The following is a 20310-nucleotide window of genomic DNA, read 5'->3' as shown; positions in this document are numbered from 1 at the left end:
ACACTTTTCAAAATGTTCATGTAATTTTATTAAATATATTTTGGGTTATGTAATCCAAAGGTATTTTGAATATAAAAATATGTTTTGAAATGTATATTTCGAAATGTATGGTTTTTAATATATTTCAGATTTTACGTTATGATACATAGTTTTGCATTTGAAAATATTAATAGCACAATTTTAAATTATTTTAAAAAATAAGCATATTTATTCAATTTGTCAATCATTGATGCACAAATAAATAAACGTTTCAAAGGAAAGGGAATAAAGGACTTTGAAGGAGGACTGAAAAACAAAGAACATAACGAAGAATGTAAAGATGTAAAATGAAAGAGGAAGAGATGTATGAATAAATAAGAATGACAAATAAACTTGACACCGTAGATATTGTTTAACCTTGTCTCCATTTTGACAAAGAATACTCATAGTGTAAGGATAATATCAAAATTTTCATTTAGGTATAGAGATTTGGTAGGAATGTACATACCCTCTCATTCCTATTCACATACCTATCCTAATAGTTATTTCGCTTAATTTAAATTGCCAAATTACTGTATTTAGTAGGTAACCTAATTGATATTGAAATAAAAACATTAAGTAAGCTAACACCAACTCAGATATTAATGTTTGTGTACAGGTATAAAAATGAGGATAAATTATTTTTTTTTGAGAGGAGTATAAGGTAATTAGGGATGACAACGTGTTAGGTCGGGCACGGATAGTGCCTACCCGACCCGCAAAAAAAATAAATTGTTCGCTACCCGGCTAATAAACCGACGGATATCTGTGGATACCCGATATCCGCAAATATTTAAAAAAAATTATTTTATAAATTTTTTAATATTAAATTATACAAATAAAATATAAATTAAATTAAATTTTAATTATAATTAAATTTGACATAATAAAATATACTGCTAATTTTAATTTTAGTTAAATTTAACTTAATAAAATATAAATTAAATTTTAATTTTAATTTTTTGCGAGTAATGGATACCTACGGGTACGGATAGTATGATACTCATACCCGATCCGTTTATAAGCGGGTATTAAAATACCCACTACCCGTTATCCGCGGGTAGTAACTATCCGTCGCGGATTTTATCCGCGGATATCCACGGACGCGGGTATTTTTGCCATCCCTAAAGGTAATAAAGTTCGTTCTGCTCCCACCTTATTGTTTATATTTAGGGATAACATTTATCATTTTATTATCTATAACAATATATAAAGAAAATTCCATATTTTGTGTTCACATTTCAAATTTCTAATTTTACCTTTTAAAATATAATTATTTATTAAATTTTTGAAAATTGACCGTTATTTTTACAAGTTTTTTATAAAATCGTCTATCTATGCTTTTTCTCTTTTTTCCTATTTATCAACCGTTCTCTCATCTTTTCTGATATATTCCATTTTATTTTTTATAAATATAATTTTATTTTATATATTAACTTAATAAAATTACAATATCATCACCTACTAATATAATATCATGTATATGTAAAAAATGCGTATACACATATATGATAGCGCTTGTGTTTACGCTAGTAATTTTAATGAAGATAATTTGGGGTTTATAAGTTTTGTGGGGTGCGGGAAGAAAAAAGGGGTGCAAGAAGAAGAAGCAGCAAATCTAGAAAACCCAATTGTTTTGATTTGACCCAAAATGAGACTTGAGCATCATCTACGGTGAATCGGGAGTTATTACACTCCAATCTAATAAACCCAAAATTGCAGTGTAGACTTCAGAGTCTTCCTCTCCTTCTCAACACATTCAGATCGTCGATGCCGAACGCAGGGTAAGTTTTGTCTTTTCTCGATAACATGCACGTCGACTTTCGCTCAAGATCCGTGTCAAAATGGGAAATTTGTTCTCCTGCGCTGATTAGTGCCTAGAAAATATGAACTTGCAACATGGGTATAACAATGAGTATCGTAGATTCATGTGAATGGGTAATTCTTGTGTGAACAATGCATGCCATCTGTGTTTTGTTGCTTACTCTTGTGTTTTTTTAGAGTTCTGGGAAATTGAGATTACATTATTCTAGCTGGTTTGTTAAAAAGATTTGTGGTGTATGATTTGGAGCGGATTTAAGTGGACTAGTTTGTCCTGTTTATGCAATACAATTTTTGATAAATTAGATAGATGATTTTTTTTCTTCAAAACAATTGTTATATTTTTGTGTTCTTTTTTTGAGGAAATGTTGGGTGTGTTCCACTATATTTGGCGCCGTCCAAAATGCTCTTTTCTATATATTGCATGACTAATATGCCAACGATCCTTGCAGATTGACTTGACCTCTCACATTATTAAGGTGTACTTGACATTGAAGGTAACCTCTCCATACTATTACTTTTTTGATAGTAGGATTCTGTTTGGATAATTTTTCCCTCGAGCATGTGTAGGAGAAGAAAATTAGAAGAAAAGATGAAATAGGTTTTCTCAATGGCTAAAGTTAGTTTATGTACAAGTGAAAAGTCAGATTTTTGAGAAGCGAGATCTTTTTATAAATTAGTTTGTACACAAGTTAGTATTAACTTAAGGATTTCTTTTCTTAGTTTCTTCTTTTGGAAATGTTTATCCAAACAGGTAAATCTGGTGTTTGTATTGGTTTAAGTTATGCATATCTGTAAACTATGTTCCATGTTCAGCTGGGAATAGGGACTTGGCTTTAAGTATAATATCTGATTAACTTACTGGCATGTAAAAGTCATGTTTAAGTTGGCTAGATGAATTTTATTTATTATAATTTTGTGAAAAGTGGTTTGAACCAAACTTATGTCTATACAAACCAACGTAATAACACATTAGCACATCTCATGCATAGAGTTTTCTGAGTTTCACTTTTGAATTTGATTAGAGTTACCTTTTGCAAACACTTAGGGCATGTTTGGTAAAGGGGAACCTGATGTGGAGATTTATTCTTTTAATGGTAGCCATCAATACATGAAAAAATATTTGGGGGGGGGGTGGGTGTCGGGTCTATGAATGTTTGAGTCTATTGAAGTCTATAACATGTTTTGGATTCTTAGACCAACAAATCAGTATTTGTTTGGACCAAATTTTAACTTGAAATTATTATTTTTTATTTCTTTTCGAAGGATTGTGCAATCAAATAATCATTTACAAAATTTGTTGATTTTATATTTCTGAGAGTTTTTCTTTCAGGTTGAAAATTTGGGGACATCTGCTGCTTCTGAAGTACTTTTGGCCTTTTCGCCCACTGAAGTTGAACATCTTGCATTACTCAAAGCCGCTACAACTTCTGGTAAGAGGAAGAAGAAAACTTATGTTCCTCTTGATGTCAAGTCTGCTAAGCAGCCTGATGGACCAAATGGAACTAAGTTTTTCTCTATAACTTTGTTAACTCCACTAAGTAAAGATGAAACCACGACATTAGAGGTTCTTTACATGTTGACACGGTCTTTGGAACCTTTCCCAGTTGAAATAAGTCAATCAGAGTCACAATTGGTTTATTTCCGTGATAGTGCAATATTATTATCTCCCTATCATGTCAAACAACAGACAACTTTTCTCAAGACACCAAGCACTAGGGTAGAATCATTCACGGTGGTGGACCCCACTAAACGTGCTGGTACAGAGTTGAAATATGGGCCATATGAAAATCATCCCCCGTATTCATATTCTCCTGGGAGCTTCTCCCTGCACCTCCAATAATTTCTCCTGTACCCTCAAAACTTAATTTATTTCCATGTTTGTCCATGGTAAAAAAACAGTTACTCCATCTTTCACTGCTCTGCACCCCCAAAACCATACACCCCCAAAACGCACCCCCAACCCCATTAAAGCAGATTCCCTGCTGACACCCTGCACCCCCAAGAATCTTTATCTTTTTATCTTTGAATGTTTGACCTAACTCTTTTATTTGACGCCTCCACACCTCCACACCTCCACACCTCCACAAACCTTTCATCCTTCTTCTCCCTCTTCTCCCACACAGGTTCCACACAGTTATTGTCCCCGGCGCATCCTTTTCTCCTCCACACACCGACGTTCTTCTCCCTAGCAGCAGACTCCTTTTCTCCTCCGGCTTCTCCATCCATTTTTAACAGTTAAGTAATGTTTTTCTAATATTAATGTGCATGTGTATTTATATTTTAATTGATTTAATTATTTTTACCAGTAGATTAGAAGATACATAATTCACAGGTTTTCCACATGCGTGAAACGGAAGGTTTAACTTTTTTTAAGGAAACGGAATGTGGAATCCGTTTCCCACAATTTTTTTTTTAAGAAAACGGATTGTGTAATCCGTTTCCATGATATTTTTTTTAAGGAAACGGATTGTGGAATCCGTTTCCCAAAATTTTTATTTTTAAGGAAACGGATTATGTAATTCGTTTCCCATTGGGCAGGTGTGGATGGAACTTGAAGCCAGCAATCAGCCCAAGCAAGAGCGATGAAGGACAACATGGACAACATCCCTTGACAAGATATTTGCAGACTTGGTTGTCAGCATGTTATAAAAAAGATTATTCTTTAATTGCGTGAGCAACAAATTTAATCTGTTTGGTGGATAAAAAATAAATTCAATATTAATTTAAATGATTAAAAATGAGAAACAAATTACTCACTCATGTGATGTAATTTAAATTCCACTGCTTTGAAAACTTGGAAGTAACATTAGTAATTGCACCGTTATCAATGGTCATCATTTTATTTTGGGAAAGACATTTTTGGTTTTATTTTGGGAAAGACATTTTTGGTTTTGATTTTCTCGGTTGTATATTGAATCATGTCAGGACCTAATACTGAATTCTCACCGGTCTCAAACCAACACAAAGGTGTTCTACATTTCCTCCCATATAATGCCTCATAGGGTGCCATACCTATGCTGGAATGGAAACTATTAGAATTTTCTAACACATAAGCTCTTAGTAAATCTTCCAAAGATTTAATGGTTCTTTTAGATTTTCCATCAGTTTAGGGATGATAAGCTGAGCTAAGGTGAAGCTTGGTACCTAAGGCTTGATGTAAACTTCCCCAAAATTTTAAAGTAAATCTAGGGTCCCTATCAGATATAATACTTATTGGAACTCCATGTAACTTGAAAATTTCTCTTATGTACAATTTAGTCAATTTTTCCAATGAATACCTAATGATAATGGGTAAGAAATGAGCATACTTTGTTAACTTATCCATGATAACCCATATGGAATCAAATTTTTGAATGGTTCGTGGAAGGCCAACTACAAAATCCATTGCTATACTATCCCATTTCCATTCAGGTATATATAAGGATTGTAGCATTCTTGTTGCCTTTTGGTGTTCTATTTTAGCTTTTTAACAAACTAGACATTTTGCTACATATTGTGCCACTTCCTTTTTCATTTTGGGCCACCAAAACATTTTCTTGAGATCTTGATACATTTTTGTTGTGCCCGGATGTATGCTTAATTTGCTTTTATGTGCTTCTTCTAGAATCATTTCCTTAATTTCCTCATTATTGGGTACACACATCCTATCCTTAAATCTCAAAGTTCTGGTTTTATCTCTTCACCCCTTTGACCTATCAATTTCTTTTTCTTATTAATGAACTCATCACTTTCTTGTGCCTCATGGATTTGCTTTTGTAAATTGTTAGTGATCTGAATGGAGTTTAATTCTATTTTATCATGGTTTAGGGTGACCGACAAATTCATGTCTCTAAATTTTTCTAACAAATTCATTTCATGAATCATTAGTGAAGAGACATGTAAAGATTTTCTGCTTAAAGCATCTACCACTACATTTGCCTTTCCTGGATGGTAATGTAATTCAAAATCATAGTCTTTCAGAAATTTCATCCATCTCCTTTGTCTCATATTTAATTCTTTTTGGTCAAACAAGTATTTGAGACTCTTATGGTCACTAAAAACTTCGAACTTACCACCATAGACATAATGTCTTCATATCTTAAGTGCAAAAACAATGACAACTAGTTCTAGATCATGGGTTGGGTAATTTTTCTCATGTGTTCTTAGTTGCCTAGAACTATATGCCACTACTTTTCTATCTTACATAAGAAAACATCCTAATCCCATTTTGGAAGCATCACGAAATATAACAAAGTGACCAGTAGGATCAGGTAATGCTAAAACAAAAGAAATGGTTAATCTTTTCTTGAGTTCTTAGAAACTATTCTCACGTTTTTCTGTCCACATAAAAGCTTGGCCCTTTTTGGTGAGTTTGGTTAAAGGCATAACTATTTTGGAAAATTCCTCAATGAATCTTCTATAATAGCCTGCCAAACCAAGAAAACTATGAATCTCAGTCACTATTTTTGGTGGGTCCCATTGTAAAACTGCTTCTACTTTGATTGAGTCCACTAATACTCCTTCTTTGGAAATCACATGTCCTAAGAACTTCACTTCCTCTAAACAGAATTCACACTTAGTCAATTTGGCATACAATTGTTTGTCTTTCAAAATCTGTAAAACAGTCTAAAGAAGTTCCTCATGTTCTTCAAGAGTCTTAGAATAAATAAGAATATCATCTATAAAGACAACTACAAAACAATCTAAAAAGGGACAAAAAATTCTATTCATATAATCCATAAATATTACAAGAGCATTGTTACACCAAAAGGCATCACTTGGTATTCATAATGACCATATCTAGTTCTAAAAGCAGTTTTCTGTATGTCTTCTATTTTTACTCTAATCTGATGATATCCAAACCTCAAATCTACTTTAGAAAATACAGAGGCTCCTCTCAATTGGTCCATCAAGTCATCTATCCTAGGAAGAGGGTATTTATTCTTTATGGTGAATTTCGTTAATTGACGGTAATCTACGTACAACCTAAAACTTCCATCTTTCTTTTTAACTAACAAAATTGGGGCTCCTCAAGGTGACACACTAGGACGAATGAACTGTTTTTCAAGTAACTCTTCCAATTGTTTCTTAAAGTTCTGCTAATTCAGAGGGTGACATCCTATATGGTGCCATAGAGATTGGTCCAACTCCAGGCATCAGATCTATGGAAAATTCAATTTCTCTGTTGGGTGGTAAACCAAGAATATCATTGGGAAAAACTTCAGGAAAATTTTGAACAACTGCAATATTTTTCAAATCAACTTTCTCTTTTATTTCCATAGAGGATAATAACAAGTACCATTGAACTTTATTCATTAAAGGCTCACTTTTTGAGTTGGTAGGTGATTTCAAAAGATTCTTAGAGTTTGGAAACATTACTGATTTCTCAACACAATTCAAAAGGACTTGATTGGAAGATAACTAGTCCATACCTAAGATTACAGCTAGTTGAGACAAAGGTAGACATACTAAATTTACAAGGACTTTTCTATTCTCAATGAATAGTGGACAATTTAAACAAACTCTTTTGGTAATTACTGTGTCATTTGTGGGAGTTGAAACAACCAAACTGGTTTTCAAAAAAGAGATCGACAAATTAAGGTGTTGAACACAATAATTGGAAATGAATGAATGAGTTGCACCTGAGTCGTACAGTACATTTAAAGTTTTACGTTCAATAAAACACATACCCTAAATCAGATCATGGTTTTCAGCGGCGTTAGCTCTAGTCATGGTGTATACTCTTCCTGTTGTAGTAGGTTTTGTCTTGGTTGCAACTGAATTGAAATGTGTCTTCTGTTGTCCACATTCAGAGAATAGGTGACCAGGTTTTCCACACTTGTAACAGACTGGTCCCTTAAGATGACAATCTTTAGCATGATGACCTTATCCGCATTTAAAGCATCTGATATGATTATAGGTAGGTATACTAGAATTTCTTGATGAGGATTGGTTGGATTGGGACCTCCATTGTAGGCGATTGTAAGGTTTTCCCTCATTGCGTCTATTTTTATTTGTCTGGGGTCTAAAATATTTTGGTTTGTTTTTTTGATTGTTCTCAAAGTCTTCCAAAAATCTACACTTGTAGATAAGCATAGGAAAATCAACAATTTATAGTATTCCTACTGCTTTTCTCAATTCATCCTTAGGTCCATTTTCAAATTTTATACACTTCATCCTTTCCTCTAGGTGATAAAAGAAAGTAGAGTATTTTCCTAATTCCTCAAACTTGGAAGTATATTCCCCTACTGTCATACTTCCTTGTTTCAACTGCATGAACTTTATTTCTTTTTCTCTCCTCACATCATTTGGGAAATATTTTTCTAAAAACCTTGTTCTAAATACTTCCCAGGTAATAATTATTCCCCTCCTTCAAGTAATTTCCTATAACCATCCCACCAATATTCAGCTTCTCATATCAACATAAATACAACATAATTCACCTTTTGGTTGTCAACACAGTTCATAACTCGAAATATTTTCTCCATTTCCTTAATCCATAATTTAGCTTTTTTTTGGATCATATCCTCTAGAAAATTGTGGGGGTTTGTTCTCCTAAATTTAGCTAAACCTTGTGATTCAAGGGTTCCTTCATGTCTTTGATTCCTTACAAGAGCAACAATCATGTCTTTGATAGCTTGCATTGCTTCAGTTCATTCATTGTTCCTCCTATTGTTTGCCATATGGAATTATAAGTTAGTAAAAAATATATGATGAGTATATTTCACAATTCTCGCATGAAACGTTGCTCTGATACCATCTAATGTGGCAACTTACGAACTCCTTTTTTTTTTATTATTATTATATGATTTACTTAAAAAAATTTAATATCAAATTTTACAATAATATCTTATAAACTTCAAATATTCACATATATGCTTATATATTTTATAGTACGATATGCATCCTATATTTACATCATTTAGCACACATAATATTTTCTACACTAGAAGAGGAAGGAATGTTATTTATTTACAGTCCTCCCTTCATATATTGGTCTTCAAACATGGGGAGCAAAAAGGTTATCGATAGGGTTCACTTGGACCATTGGGGGTAAGAAAGAGGTAATTCCAATTTGTCCTTCAATGATAATAGGTGCATTTGGAGTCGAAAGGAAAGTGATAGTAGAGTTTCTATTCCCCTGAAATGTCACATAATTATTTACTCCATTTGTTTGCCATGCATTTCCCGGGAAGACAACCACAATGTCAACGAAGAAAGGATCATGCATGTTGGGAGCAACCATCTATGATGGGGTTATAAAATTTTGTTTTTCATACACAATCATAAAACAGGGAAGTGAGACAAATATCATATAAAAATATACATGATATCATAATAAGATAAAATAGGATGGACAATCTTCCAAATCCATAAAATTGAATTTCATCATACTTTATAAAGATATTAATTAATTTTGTAGTGACTAGTCAGGATAAATGAGCTCATGGCCAACAAAGTAACTCAAGAACATTTCATCTTGAATAATACTAACTCGTTTAAATCCCCAAGGTCATATATCCAATTACAATAATCAAATATTTATTTATCATAAATTTTATTTCAATATTAAACCATATAATTATATAAATAAATAAATAAATAAATAGGGTCAAATGCATAATAAAAATAAATATAAATAAATAAAAGGACTACATGACTAGCGATAAATATAAATAAGTAAGTGAGAGTAAATATAAATTCAATAAATAGGACCAGTGCACAACTGGAGATGAATATAAATAAATAAATAGAAACGGGAACAAAATATAAATTAGAATGACGTTAGGGACACCTCACTTAAAGTAAATATAGAAATAAAAATAATTATGAAGAGATAAACAGATAAAAGTAAAAGAGATAAAATGATAGATGTGATAGAGGTCGTACCCCACCAAATTAATATAGATAAATGCAATATGTGGTAACCAACCAGAGTCGTCTCCCAACGACTAATGTTCTTGTTCAAAGCTCCATTTTCCAAACCAACACAACACCTATAACACAAGGGAGGTTTGGCAGATTCAATTTCAACACAAAATTACTAAGATCTAATAGCGAAACTTAATTGAACAAAATTCAAAATGTATTGATTCCTTGATTATACTGAAAATCCACCAATCACAAATTACCAAATTACTTGTTCTATTCGATTTTGCTCTCATGAACCCTAAGTTAATCAACTAAGCGAAAATTATCATGGATTCATTATGTCATTAAGCACAACAAATTTCAAGCAGCTAACACCCATAGATTTAAACAAGCTGTGATAGAACCCATGAACAGTAAGCATGAATACTAGCCATTAATGTGCATAAAACACGAATTTGAGATTAAACATGCATCAAAAACGTATTTCATCATGAAAACGCAACCTGAACCAGAGTCAAATTCGAACACAACCAAGAAACGACCAACAATCTCATGGTTTCATTTCAATTTCTTCAAGGAATCAACACTAAAAGCTTAGCTAGACATGGAAATTGAGCATACAAGCCCTTCAAAATGGGATTCACAAAAATAGAACATCAAACCCTAACTTAGGTATTATTCAAACGCGATTTCAAGACCAAAAGAGAATTTTAAAGCTTTAATGAAACAAAATAGACTGTTGTCATATAAAAACCGAAAACCTCATACATGGGTGTTGTTCCAAGTCAATACAATCCACAAAACGAAATGCCCCAGCTAGCAAATGAGTTCAAAACGTATAACCCAAATTTGGTGCTGTCAAATGTGCATAAAAACGCTAAAAATAAGTGCTAAAACGTAAAAACTGCAAGAGGCACCTCCATGGTCACAACCCAAGCTTTGAAAACACAAAAATGGAGGTTAGAGAAGAAGGAGTGCGACTACCATGCTAGGAAACCCTAAAAAAATGTGGTCAAATCAAATCTGCCACTCCTATTTACAAAAATTCCACTCTGCCACTAAGAATTACAAAAATGTCACTCTGCCACCCAAAATTACAAAAATGCCACAAAGGACTGAAAATGCTGGCCCAATGACGTGGACAGACTGACTGACATGACCAAACGTGGCAAGGATGTGGAAATCACGTGGCAACTCTCTTTTGACCTTAAGATAAATGTCCAAGCTCTAAAATTTGCTCAACATAATACCTAAAAATAATTAAAAACAAAAATTAGGCCAAATAATGTGAAATTAACCCAAATTCGGAAAAAGTGACCCAATAAAGCCCAACATAGTAAAACACACTAAAGATAAACAATTACGCATTGAATAACTATCTAATGGGTACACAAAGACTAGTGAAATGGAGAAAAATAATGACTCATCAAAATCGACCACACTTACCCTTTTTCACTCTTGGACAAAATTAAAAAGTAAAGCAAAGCAAAGACGTCACAGACATAACAAGAGAGACGAAAAGAGACATAAGACAAACAAACTCGAAACAGACAAATGGAAACACATCTAACACAAAAGTATTCAAAGCTGCAAGGTATCCATGAACATCATCCAAGCAATTCTAAACATGTCAAGTACTCAATTCAACTCAAAGAGAGAATTGAAAGCTACATAACCTCACAAAAAATGCACTATATCACTCAAATCTCTAGGTTATTATTTACTCTCAAAGCACCCCTGAAAAATGAACATCAAACAGACTTGGAAAGCCTCTAGAACCAACAACCAAACCAAAACACATGCAAATCAAGGGCAGAAGGACTTTTCAAGATTGTAATGGGGTTGGGGACAAGGTGTGGAACATATGAATAAGTGGCTAAAAAGAACCAAAGGAAATAAAGGAGCAATGGGGAAATACGTCAAAATCAAGCATGAAAGCAATTCCAAACTCCAACACTTCTAGATTCAATTCTCAAACAATGCTCAAACCCAAACCTCTTTTCTTTCTTTTCTTTCTTTTTTTTTCAATCATTTTTTCTTTTCTCATTTCTTTTCATTTTTTAGTAGAGAAACAACAATTTTCAAGTCCGACATAAAATGTACAAATAAGCAATCCATGAACAAAACAGGTGTGCGCACAACCACACCTATTGTGCGCAACCACACTTAAAAGATAACACATATTCCCAAAAGAATTCCAAAGCTCCAAAATTTCCTAAGGTAGGATGAATCATGGTTTTTCAGGCTAAGGGCTTGTAATGAGTAGTAGAACAATGAAAGGGTATGCAGGCTCAAAAAGGGCTATCAACGGAAACAATCCAAGGTAGGCTCATTTGGTTGTAGGCTCATCAGAACAAAATTGGCTAAATCATATCCAAACATGCATGTGAATCAGAAATGCATCAGAAAGAGTCAAGCCAAGGCCATTGTGCAAGCATTCAAGAGGCATATATCACACAACAAAGAACAGAGAGTGGCTCAAATCCTCACACACGGTAAAACAATTCAAAAGCAACTTGACATGCAAAGGGAAAGCAAGTATATCAGTCCACAGAACAACTAGCAACTCATCCTCCAAAGGTGAAGTGAGTGTCCCAAACCGAAAACAGAAACTTAACACAAATTAACAAAAAAAAAATGAAACAAACAACTAACTCCCCCATACTTAAAGAACACATTGTCTCAATTTGACTCAAGTACAATATCAAGCAATCAAACATCAGCAGATGGACCTGGACAAGTGCAATAAAAGTAAGGAAGGAGAAAAAAACTCCTTGAATCATGGTGAAACAGAAGTGGGGTCAAGTAGGGAAGTCTCTTCTACAACAGTATCCACCGAGGCAGGGTTGCTGAGGAATGGCTTTAGACGATGCCCATTCACTTTAAAGCTTTTGTCGGTGGATTGGGTCTTGATCTCAATTGCACCATATGGATAAACATTAGTAACCACAAAAGGACCAATCCACTTTGACCGCAACTTACCATCCATGAGACCAAGTCTAGAGTTATACAATAATAGTTGCTAACTGATAGCAAACTCCTTTCTAGCTATGGAGCTATCATGGAACCTCTTGGTCTTTTCTTTGTAGAACATAGAGTTCTGATATGCTTCCAAATGAATCTCATCTAACTCGTTCAATTGTAGCTTCCTTTCCTCCCCAACTTGATCAAGTGAGAAGTTGCATGATTTGACAACGTAGTAAGCTCGATGCTCTATCTCCACTAAAAGGTGGAATGGCTTACCAAAGACAACCCGATAAGGAGACATCCCTATTGGAGCCTTGTAAGCAGTCCTGTGATCCCAAAGAGCGTCTTCTAGTCTGTTGCTCCAATCCTTTCGGTTGGGTTGTACAATCTTCTCCAAGATCCTCTTGATTTCTCTATTTGAGATCTCGACTTGCCCATTAGGTTGAGGGTGATATGGTGTAGAAAGCTTATGCACAACCCCAAACTTTTGAAGCAAAACCTCATGGATCTATTGCAAAAATGGGTGTCCTGGTCACTAACGATGGCTCTAGGAACTCCAAACCTGCAAAATATGTGAGACCTAACAAAGTCTACAACAACCCGATCATCATTAATTCTGGTGGACTTGGCTTCCACCCATTTTGAAACATAATCAACAGCAAGCAGAATATAAGTGAAACCAAAGGAGACAGGGAAAAAGCCCATGAAATCTATACCCCAGACATTGAAGACTTCACAAAATAACATGGGTTGTTGAGACATCTATTGTTGTAAGATCTGCTAAATTTAACTAATTAAATAAATAAATAATTAATAAATGTGGGTAGTGGGAGCCTTTATGGCATTAATTATTGATTGATATGATATGGAAAAGTACTAGCTCAAGTGGTTGAGAGTACTTGATTGTGTGAGAGGACTTGGGTATGATGGGCGATAATTTAATCCTATATTTATAGGAATTATAGTGAAACATGAATTAGTTAAATGGTTGTGCATTGAATTGTCATTGGTATGGTTATGGGTTCGAACCTTAATAGAATCAAATTAAACTTTCTTTTTGCTAAAATTAGTTTTGGCATGAATGTGAAAAGACAGAGAAACCCTAGTTGACAATGGACAGCCAAGAGGGGCTGGAAAAACAACCACTGATGGACCTTGAATGGAAATTAAGTTAGCTTAATGTCATTTTCGTTTTCCTTACATCATTGCTAATTAAGACACCATTAAAAGACCAATTTTGGGTGAGAATAAATGTTTATGAGTGTGTCATTATTGAGCAAGGTGAGGAGAAGAAAACCGAGAGTTATCATTGCATTTAGAGAAGAGAGTGAGTGTGGTTCATGAAAGGAGAAAAGGCGGCCATTGTTGATAAAGGAAGACCTCTAGGCATATTAATTTTAAAGCAAGGAATCCAGGTTAGGGGAGCTGAACTCGAAATTTATGTTGTTGTGTTAATTGCATGATGTATGATGTGAAATTATATGCTTCCTTTTTGAATCAATTCGTAAATTCTGGGTTTCTGGAAATTTTCCAAAAAAGGCATGGCGGACGATGAACTGCCGCCAGACGACTCATCCTATTATGCTTATTTCTGGGTTCTAGAGATGGAACCGCCTGACGGTAGAGCTTATCTTTTAGGCGACGTTTGCTGTTCACCCAGTTTTATGAGTTTTGGTTGAATGGCCTAGCGGGGATGAACACCCGCCAAGCGACACGAGTCGAATTGACTCGACTTTTTTATGTTTTGAGTATTTTGGGATGATTCTGATTAGGGAGAAAGTAAGTTCTAATTGTTTGTGAATGATTAGATGTCATACTTCATTGAATTTTGTGTAATTGATGGCTAAATTGGATAGAATGATATGAATATGCTTTTAGGGTTTGGAAAGTTTGGGGGTTTGATGTTACGAGACTAATTAGAGGTAGAATTGTAATAGGAATTGGTAAAGAATGCATGTGGGCTATACACTAGTCTGATTGTAGGTGAATCCGCATGAGAACTGATAGAAATGGGCAAAGAAAAGACCAACTTGGGAGGTTTGGAAGCCTTCGCAGAGTGGAGCCATTCTGGTTTGCCCAGAAATGTATGCACCGCTTGGCGACACGGGGCCTACCACCAGGCACCATCACTGAAACAATTATCTTGGCGTGGCTGCGGGAAATTCGGATGGTTCTGGGATTCTGGGAAATTGGGTTCTTGCTACATGTGGAGTTGGGAGTATTTTTTGGATAAAAGCCTTTGGTGATGATCGTGTAAGTTAGAAGTATGAATTCTGCGATCTTAAGGGGAAAACAAGGCCATTATACGACAATAGGTGCAGTAAGAATTAAGATGACATAAGGTGAAGTGGGATTTTAATTATGGATTATTAGTTAGATAATACAGGGAAATTATTGTAATGTGCTAGTGATATAAGAAGTAAAAGTTCACATAAATATATACAAGAGATTGGATGGATTAACTTGAACTTGTTAAGCCATGAGAGAGGCCAATATCTTGAGATAGGTCTAACACATGATGACTGGAATGATACCAGTAATGTTTCTAATTAATGGCGAGGTTGTGTTCATATCAGTTGTGAAAGGCATATAATCAATTTAAGATTAAGTGATGCTAAGGATTGCTAGTAACATGATGTAATTGAGAATTTCTTGACTTGTTAATTATGATGTTGGTAGGGTATTGTAGACACTCTTATGGTATAAGGGGATGACAAATTGGCTGGTTGAGTGATTAAGTGAATGAAGGTGTGAGCAACGGTGCCTGAACCTAAACCAGAATTTGTACCGCGCGAATACTGATATAGCGCCTGACATTAATAAGTGAATCGTCAAGCGATAGCTTTGATTCCAGAAGGTAATAAGAACGTGTGGCTGTTGGCAAAAAGAAGGAAACCTAGTGATTTTGAATGATCATCAAGCAAGAATGAAGACAAAATGTTTAAATGTGTAAATATTATCTTGTAAAATAAAATAAGTGTGTTGTAGAATAATTTAATTAAACTTAGAATCAACAACATTACATTTGTCTCTCTAAAGGTTTCTTATTTTTAGAAAAACTATAGTGATAATCGATTATCACTAATGATAATCGATTATCTGTGCAAAAACTTTTATTTTTTGAAATCCTACTGGAATAATCGATTATCTCCTGAAATAATCAATTATCCTGTTCAAAATTTGTTTCTCAGAAAACCTATTGGAATAATCGATTATCCTTAGTGATAATCGATTATCCTTAGTGATAATCGATTATCCTTGGCAGTTGGAACATGACGTTTCAGTTTTTAACCTAATTTTCGAAAACCCTATTTAAGGAACTACAGTTTAACTTCGAAAATACCTTTTTGAGAAGCTAGAGTGCTAAGTGTTGTGACTGCAAAGAGAGTTCCCTGAGTGTTCTCAAAAGAGCTTTGAAAAACCTAGTGTGGGTAGAGCGATAAATTTTCCTGAGAGGGTTTCTAGGAGATTGAGTGCTGCTGCTGTTGCTAGGAAAGCTAAGGTCAAGATTCTCTGTGTGATTCAGAGAAAGGTGTTCATCTCTTATGGCTTCAAAAGAGGTGTTTTCTTTCCTTATTCATTTGTTATCTGATTGTAATATGATATTTGTTAGTGATTGAGTTAATCTCTTTATTTGAAGAGATTAATAACTGGATGTAGGATCTTTTGATTTGAACCAGTATAAATACTTGTGTTCAATCTTCTTCTCTATCTCTTTATTTTATCTACTATTGCTTTTAAAGGAATTGTTTTTTTAATTTAATCGGAAAAATTTTGGAAAAATTTTAAAGTATTAATTTTATTATCTAAAACCAATTCACCCTCCTTCTTGGTTTTTGCCCAAACGCCAAACATTCCGCTGCGTGATACCAACAATTGGTATCAGAGCTAAATCAATTTTTCCTCTTTCAAATCATTTTTTAACAAAAATGTGCTTAATCACTCATACCAAGATCTAGGTGCTTGTTTTAATCCATACAATGGTTTCTTTAATTTATAAATGTGATTTGGAAATTTATAATCTTCAAAACTAGGGGGTTGTTCAACATACACATCTTCTTTAATAATCTATTTAGAAAGACGCATAAGAAAGAAGTAAACATATAGCTTCTAACCTTGCAACTGGAGCATATGTCTTATCATAGTCTATACCTTCTTCTTGTCTGTATCCCTTTGCTACAAGTTTGGCTTTATTTTTAGTGATGTTTCCATCTTCATCCAGCTTCTTTCTGAACACCCATTTTGTTCCTATGACTTGATGTGAATCATCCCTAGGAATGAGTTCCCAAACTTCATTCCTTATTGATTTAGCTCTTCTTGCATTGCAATGCACCATTGATCATCTTGAAGAGCTTCGTCTACATTTTTGGGTTCTATCTTTGAAACAAAAGCAATAGTTATACATAAATTTGACATATTTCTAGTAACTACTCCCTTTGATATATCTCCAATTATATTGTCTAGAGACAATCCTCTAGGTGATTTCCAGCTTTTTGCAAAATCTTCAGGTTCAACTAGTGGATTCTCATTTAGGTACATCTCATCAAGAGCTTCTTTAAGATATTCTTCATCACCTGCATTTGTTTTATTTGACTCAAGAGGATTGTTCTCAAGGTCCACAATTTCATCAAAAACAACATGCATGGATTCTTCTACTTTCAAGGTTCTTCTATTAAAACCTCTATAGGCTTTACTAGTTAATGAATATTCTAAGAATATAGCTTCATCTGCTTTAGAATCAAATTTACCCAAATTTTCTTTTCCATTGTTAACATTTGCATCCAAATATTTTTAAATGTGTTACATTAGGCTTTCTTCCTTTAAACAATTCATAGGGGGTAATTTTCAAGATTGGTTTAATAAGCATTCTATTTAGTACATAACAAGCCGTGCTCACAGCATCAGCCCAAAAATATTTAGGCACATCATATTTGTTCAACATTGTGCGAGCTAGTTCCTCTAAAGATCTATTTTTACTTTCTACAACTCCATTTTGTTGAGAAGTTCTAGGTGCAGAAAAATTATGCATAATCCCGTTTTCTTCACAAACTTTTTCAAACAATTCATTTTGAAATTCCCTACCATGATCACTTCTCAAAACTTTAATTTTCAAATCTTTTTCATTTTCAATCACTTTTGCAAATTTCTTAAAAGCTTTAAAGGCTTCACTTTTTAGTGTGAGAAAGAAAGTCCAAGTATATCTTGAGTAATCATCAACAATAACAAGAGCATATTAATTTCCCCCAAAGCTTTTTGTCCTTGAAGGACCAAACAAATCCATTTGCAAAACTTCTAAAGGTTTTGATGTAGAAATCACATTTTTTGATTGAAATGATGATTTTACTTGTTTTCCCTTTTGACATGCAGCACATAGTTTATCTTTTTCAAACTTTATTTTAGGCAATCCAATAACTAATTCTTTAGAAATTAGTTTGTTTAACTGTCGCATATGAATATGAGCAGCTCGTTTATGCCACAACCATGGATTTTCGTCTTTAACAACCAAACAAGTTATATCACTAGATGATGTATTATCAAGATCAATTAGATAGATGTTATTGTGTCTCATACCTTTGAAGGCGACTTCCTTAGAGTCCTTTTGATGAATAGTGCAGTAGTCACTCTCAAATATGACTTTGAGTTCTTTATCACATAATTGGCTTATGCTGAGAAGATTATGCTTTAGTCCTTCCACAAATACTACACCCTGAGAGGGTTTCTAGGAGATTAAGTGTTGCTGTTGTTCTTAGGAAAGCTAAGGTCAAGGTTCTTTACGTGATTCAGAGAAAGGTGTTCATCTCTTGTGGCTTCAAGAGATGTGTTTTCTTTCCTTATTCATTTGTTATCTGATTTAATATGATATTTGTTAGTGATTGAGTTAATCTCTTTATTTGAAGAGATTAACAACTTGACGTAGGATCTTTTGATTTGAACCAGTATAAATACTTGTGTTCAATCTTCTTCTCTATCTCTTTATTTTATCTACTATTGCTTTTAAAGGAATTGTTTTTTAATTTAATCAGTAAAATTTTAGAAAAATTTTAAAGTATTAATTTTATTACCTAAAACCAATTCACCCCCTCTTGGTTTCTGTCCAAATGCCAAACATTCCACTACGCGATACCAACAGTTGCTCCTAGCTGTGAAGCTAGTCCCGTCAAGCGATACCTACAGAGGCAGGGTGTGCAGAGGGGTTTGGCGCCTGATGTAACATCCCGTCAGGATATTACGGGTTTATAATTAAAATAAAGAAAAAATAAAATACTCAGCGCATTTAATAATACCTCATTTTCCCAAAGCGCGGGAAAATTTAAATTTTATTAAACGATCAAATAAAGTTTATAAATATCAACTACAATACCAAAATCACCATGTTATAAAATTACCCATCAGGGTTTACAACTATTTTCAAAAGCAATAAATAACATAAGAGTTTTCCCAAGTCGAACCCCTCTTCGCGATTAAGCTGCACCAGAGCCACCTGCATCATCAACATCTGCTCCCGTGTACCGCGTACACGATCATCGCCAAACACACGCAGATAGAGTGAGCTTAGCAGATAAATCATATATATATATATATATTACAGATATGTACATGTTCATATACACACATATTACCATACATAACTTGAATTTTCCACATTATTCTATCCTTTAATTCCTAGCATCTGACCCCCAATTAGATTGTTCGTGTTCTACATCTTTTAAGGATTACTTCAAGGTGACTTGTTGCCATACCTATCGGCCACAACGGATAGAGCACGTGCGGGAAAACATGCTACGGATCATACACCGCAACGCCAGGTAGAGTTCCCATATACGAACATAGTTCGTATCGTCCCAAGACTACCAAACTCGTCAGCCAACAACTAAGGAGGGCAATCTATCTGGACCCATCCGTACTGGCCACAACCAGCACACTCACACCAGCAACACTCGCCAACCCGAGCCACAACTCAAGGGTACCACGTGCTTAACCCCTATCCTAAGCCACAACTCAAGGGATACGTTCTGAGCCACAACTCAAGGAACACCAACAATCCCACCTTTAAAGCATCACTAGACAGCATCACTAGACGCATTGTAGATCACAGATACACAATCAAAACTCAAAGCTGCAGCAGTATAAATCACTTGGCGGGGGACACGTGCCGCCAGGCGTTGCCAGCTCCCAGACCGCCTGGCGGGTGTCGCGTACCGCCAGGCGCACAACGCCTTTAAATTTCTCTCGCATCAACGACCGCCTGGTGAAACTTCCTCTACCGCTAGGCGCACCAAGCCTCAAGATCCCTCTGTGATTTTGCTACCGCCTGGGGGTTCAGCCCCCCACTGCCAGGCACTACCTCTTCAGACCCTACCGCTGTTTTCACTACCGCCTGGCAGAATACCTCTCACCGTCAGGCGCCTCCCGCTATACAGATCCCCTATACTATTGCTACCGCCTGGCGGGTTGGACCCCACCGCCAAGCGCCATATCAGAACCTCGTCATGTACTGATTTATCTACACTCCACTCTGTTGTTAGTCTCCATTCTTGCATTTGTACTATCCAAAACACTCATTTTAATTGAATATGACAACACTAAGATTGGTTTATATCAGTATGAGCCCTCTCATCCTATCTTGCCTGTGTATTACAAAACTAAGAT

At 34.8% G+C, this 20310-nt stretch overlaps 1 protein-coding gene and 1 long non-coding RNA gene across 3 annotated transcripts; one reads left to right on the top strand and one right to left on the bottom strand.

The window, feature by feature from the left end:
• Positions 1-1727: 1727 nt before the first annotated feature.
• LOC114184928 (uncharacterized) lies at positions 1728-4696 on the top strand. 2 transcript variants are annotated; one of them, XR_014995137.1, is made up of 4 exons: positions 1728-1802; positions 2292-2336; positions 3173-3272; positions 3966-4696. It is a non-coding gene; the product is annotated as an uncharacterized LOC114184928 (long non-coding RNA). The 2 variants fall into 2 exon arrangements; XR_003604692.2 differs by having other exon boundaries at positions 3173-4696.
• Positions 4697-12472: 7776 nt separating this feature from the next.
• LOC114184607 (uncharacterized) lies at positions 12473-13365 on the bottom strand. Its single transcript, XM_085673431.1, has 3 exons — positions 13261-13365; positions 12762-13168; positions 12473-12692 (listed from the first exon to the last, which is right to left on the bottom strand). The coding sequence occupies exons 1-3, from the start codon at positions 13363-13365 to the stop codon at positions 12473-12475; spliced, it is 732 nt and encodes a 243-aa protein (XP_085529557.1).
• Positions 13366-20310: the final 6945 nt, after the last annotated feature.

Source organism: Vigna unguiculata, chromosome 5, assembly GCF_037176805.1.
Source record: "Vigna unguiculata cultivar grain cowpea cultivar isolate G323 ecotype 2 chromosome 5, ASM3717680v1, whole genome shotgun sequence".
Taxonomy (NCBI): domain Eukaryota; kingdom Viridiplantae; phylum Streptophyta; class Magnoliopsida; order Fabales; family Fabaceae; genus Vigna; species Vigna unguiculata.
Note: the sequence above shows the minus strand (reverse complement) of the source record. Positions and strands in the feature narration are given on the sequence as shown.

Bases quoted from the DNA above. Each gene is read 5' to 3' on its own strand.
- LOC114184607 (XM_085673431.1), bottom strand. From the start codon at position 13,365: ATGGGCTTTTTCCCTGTCTCCTTTGGTTTCACTTATATTCTGCTTGCT. The intron at 13,169-13,260 runs GTTGTTGTAGAC...TTTTTGCAATAG, and splicing joins CCAGAATTAATGATGATCGG to ATCCATGAGGTTTTGCTTCA. The intron at 12,693-12,761 runs GTTCCATGATAG...GTATAACTCTAG, and splicing joins TACAAAGAAAAGACCAAGAG to ACTTGGTCTCATGGATGGTA.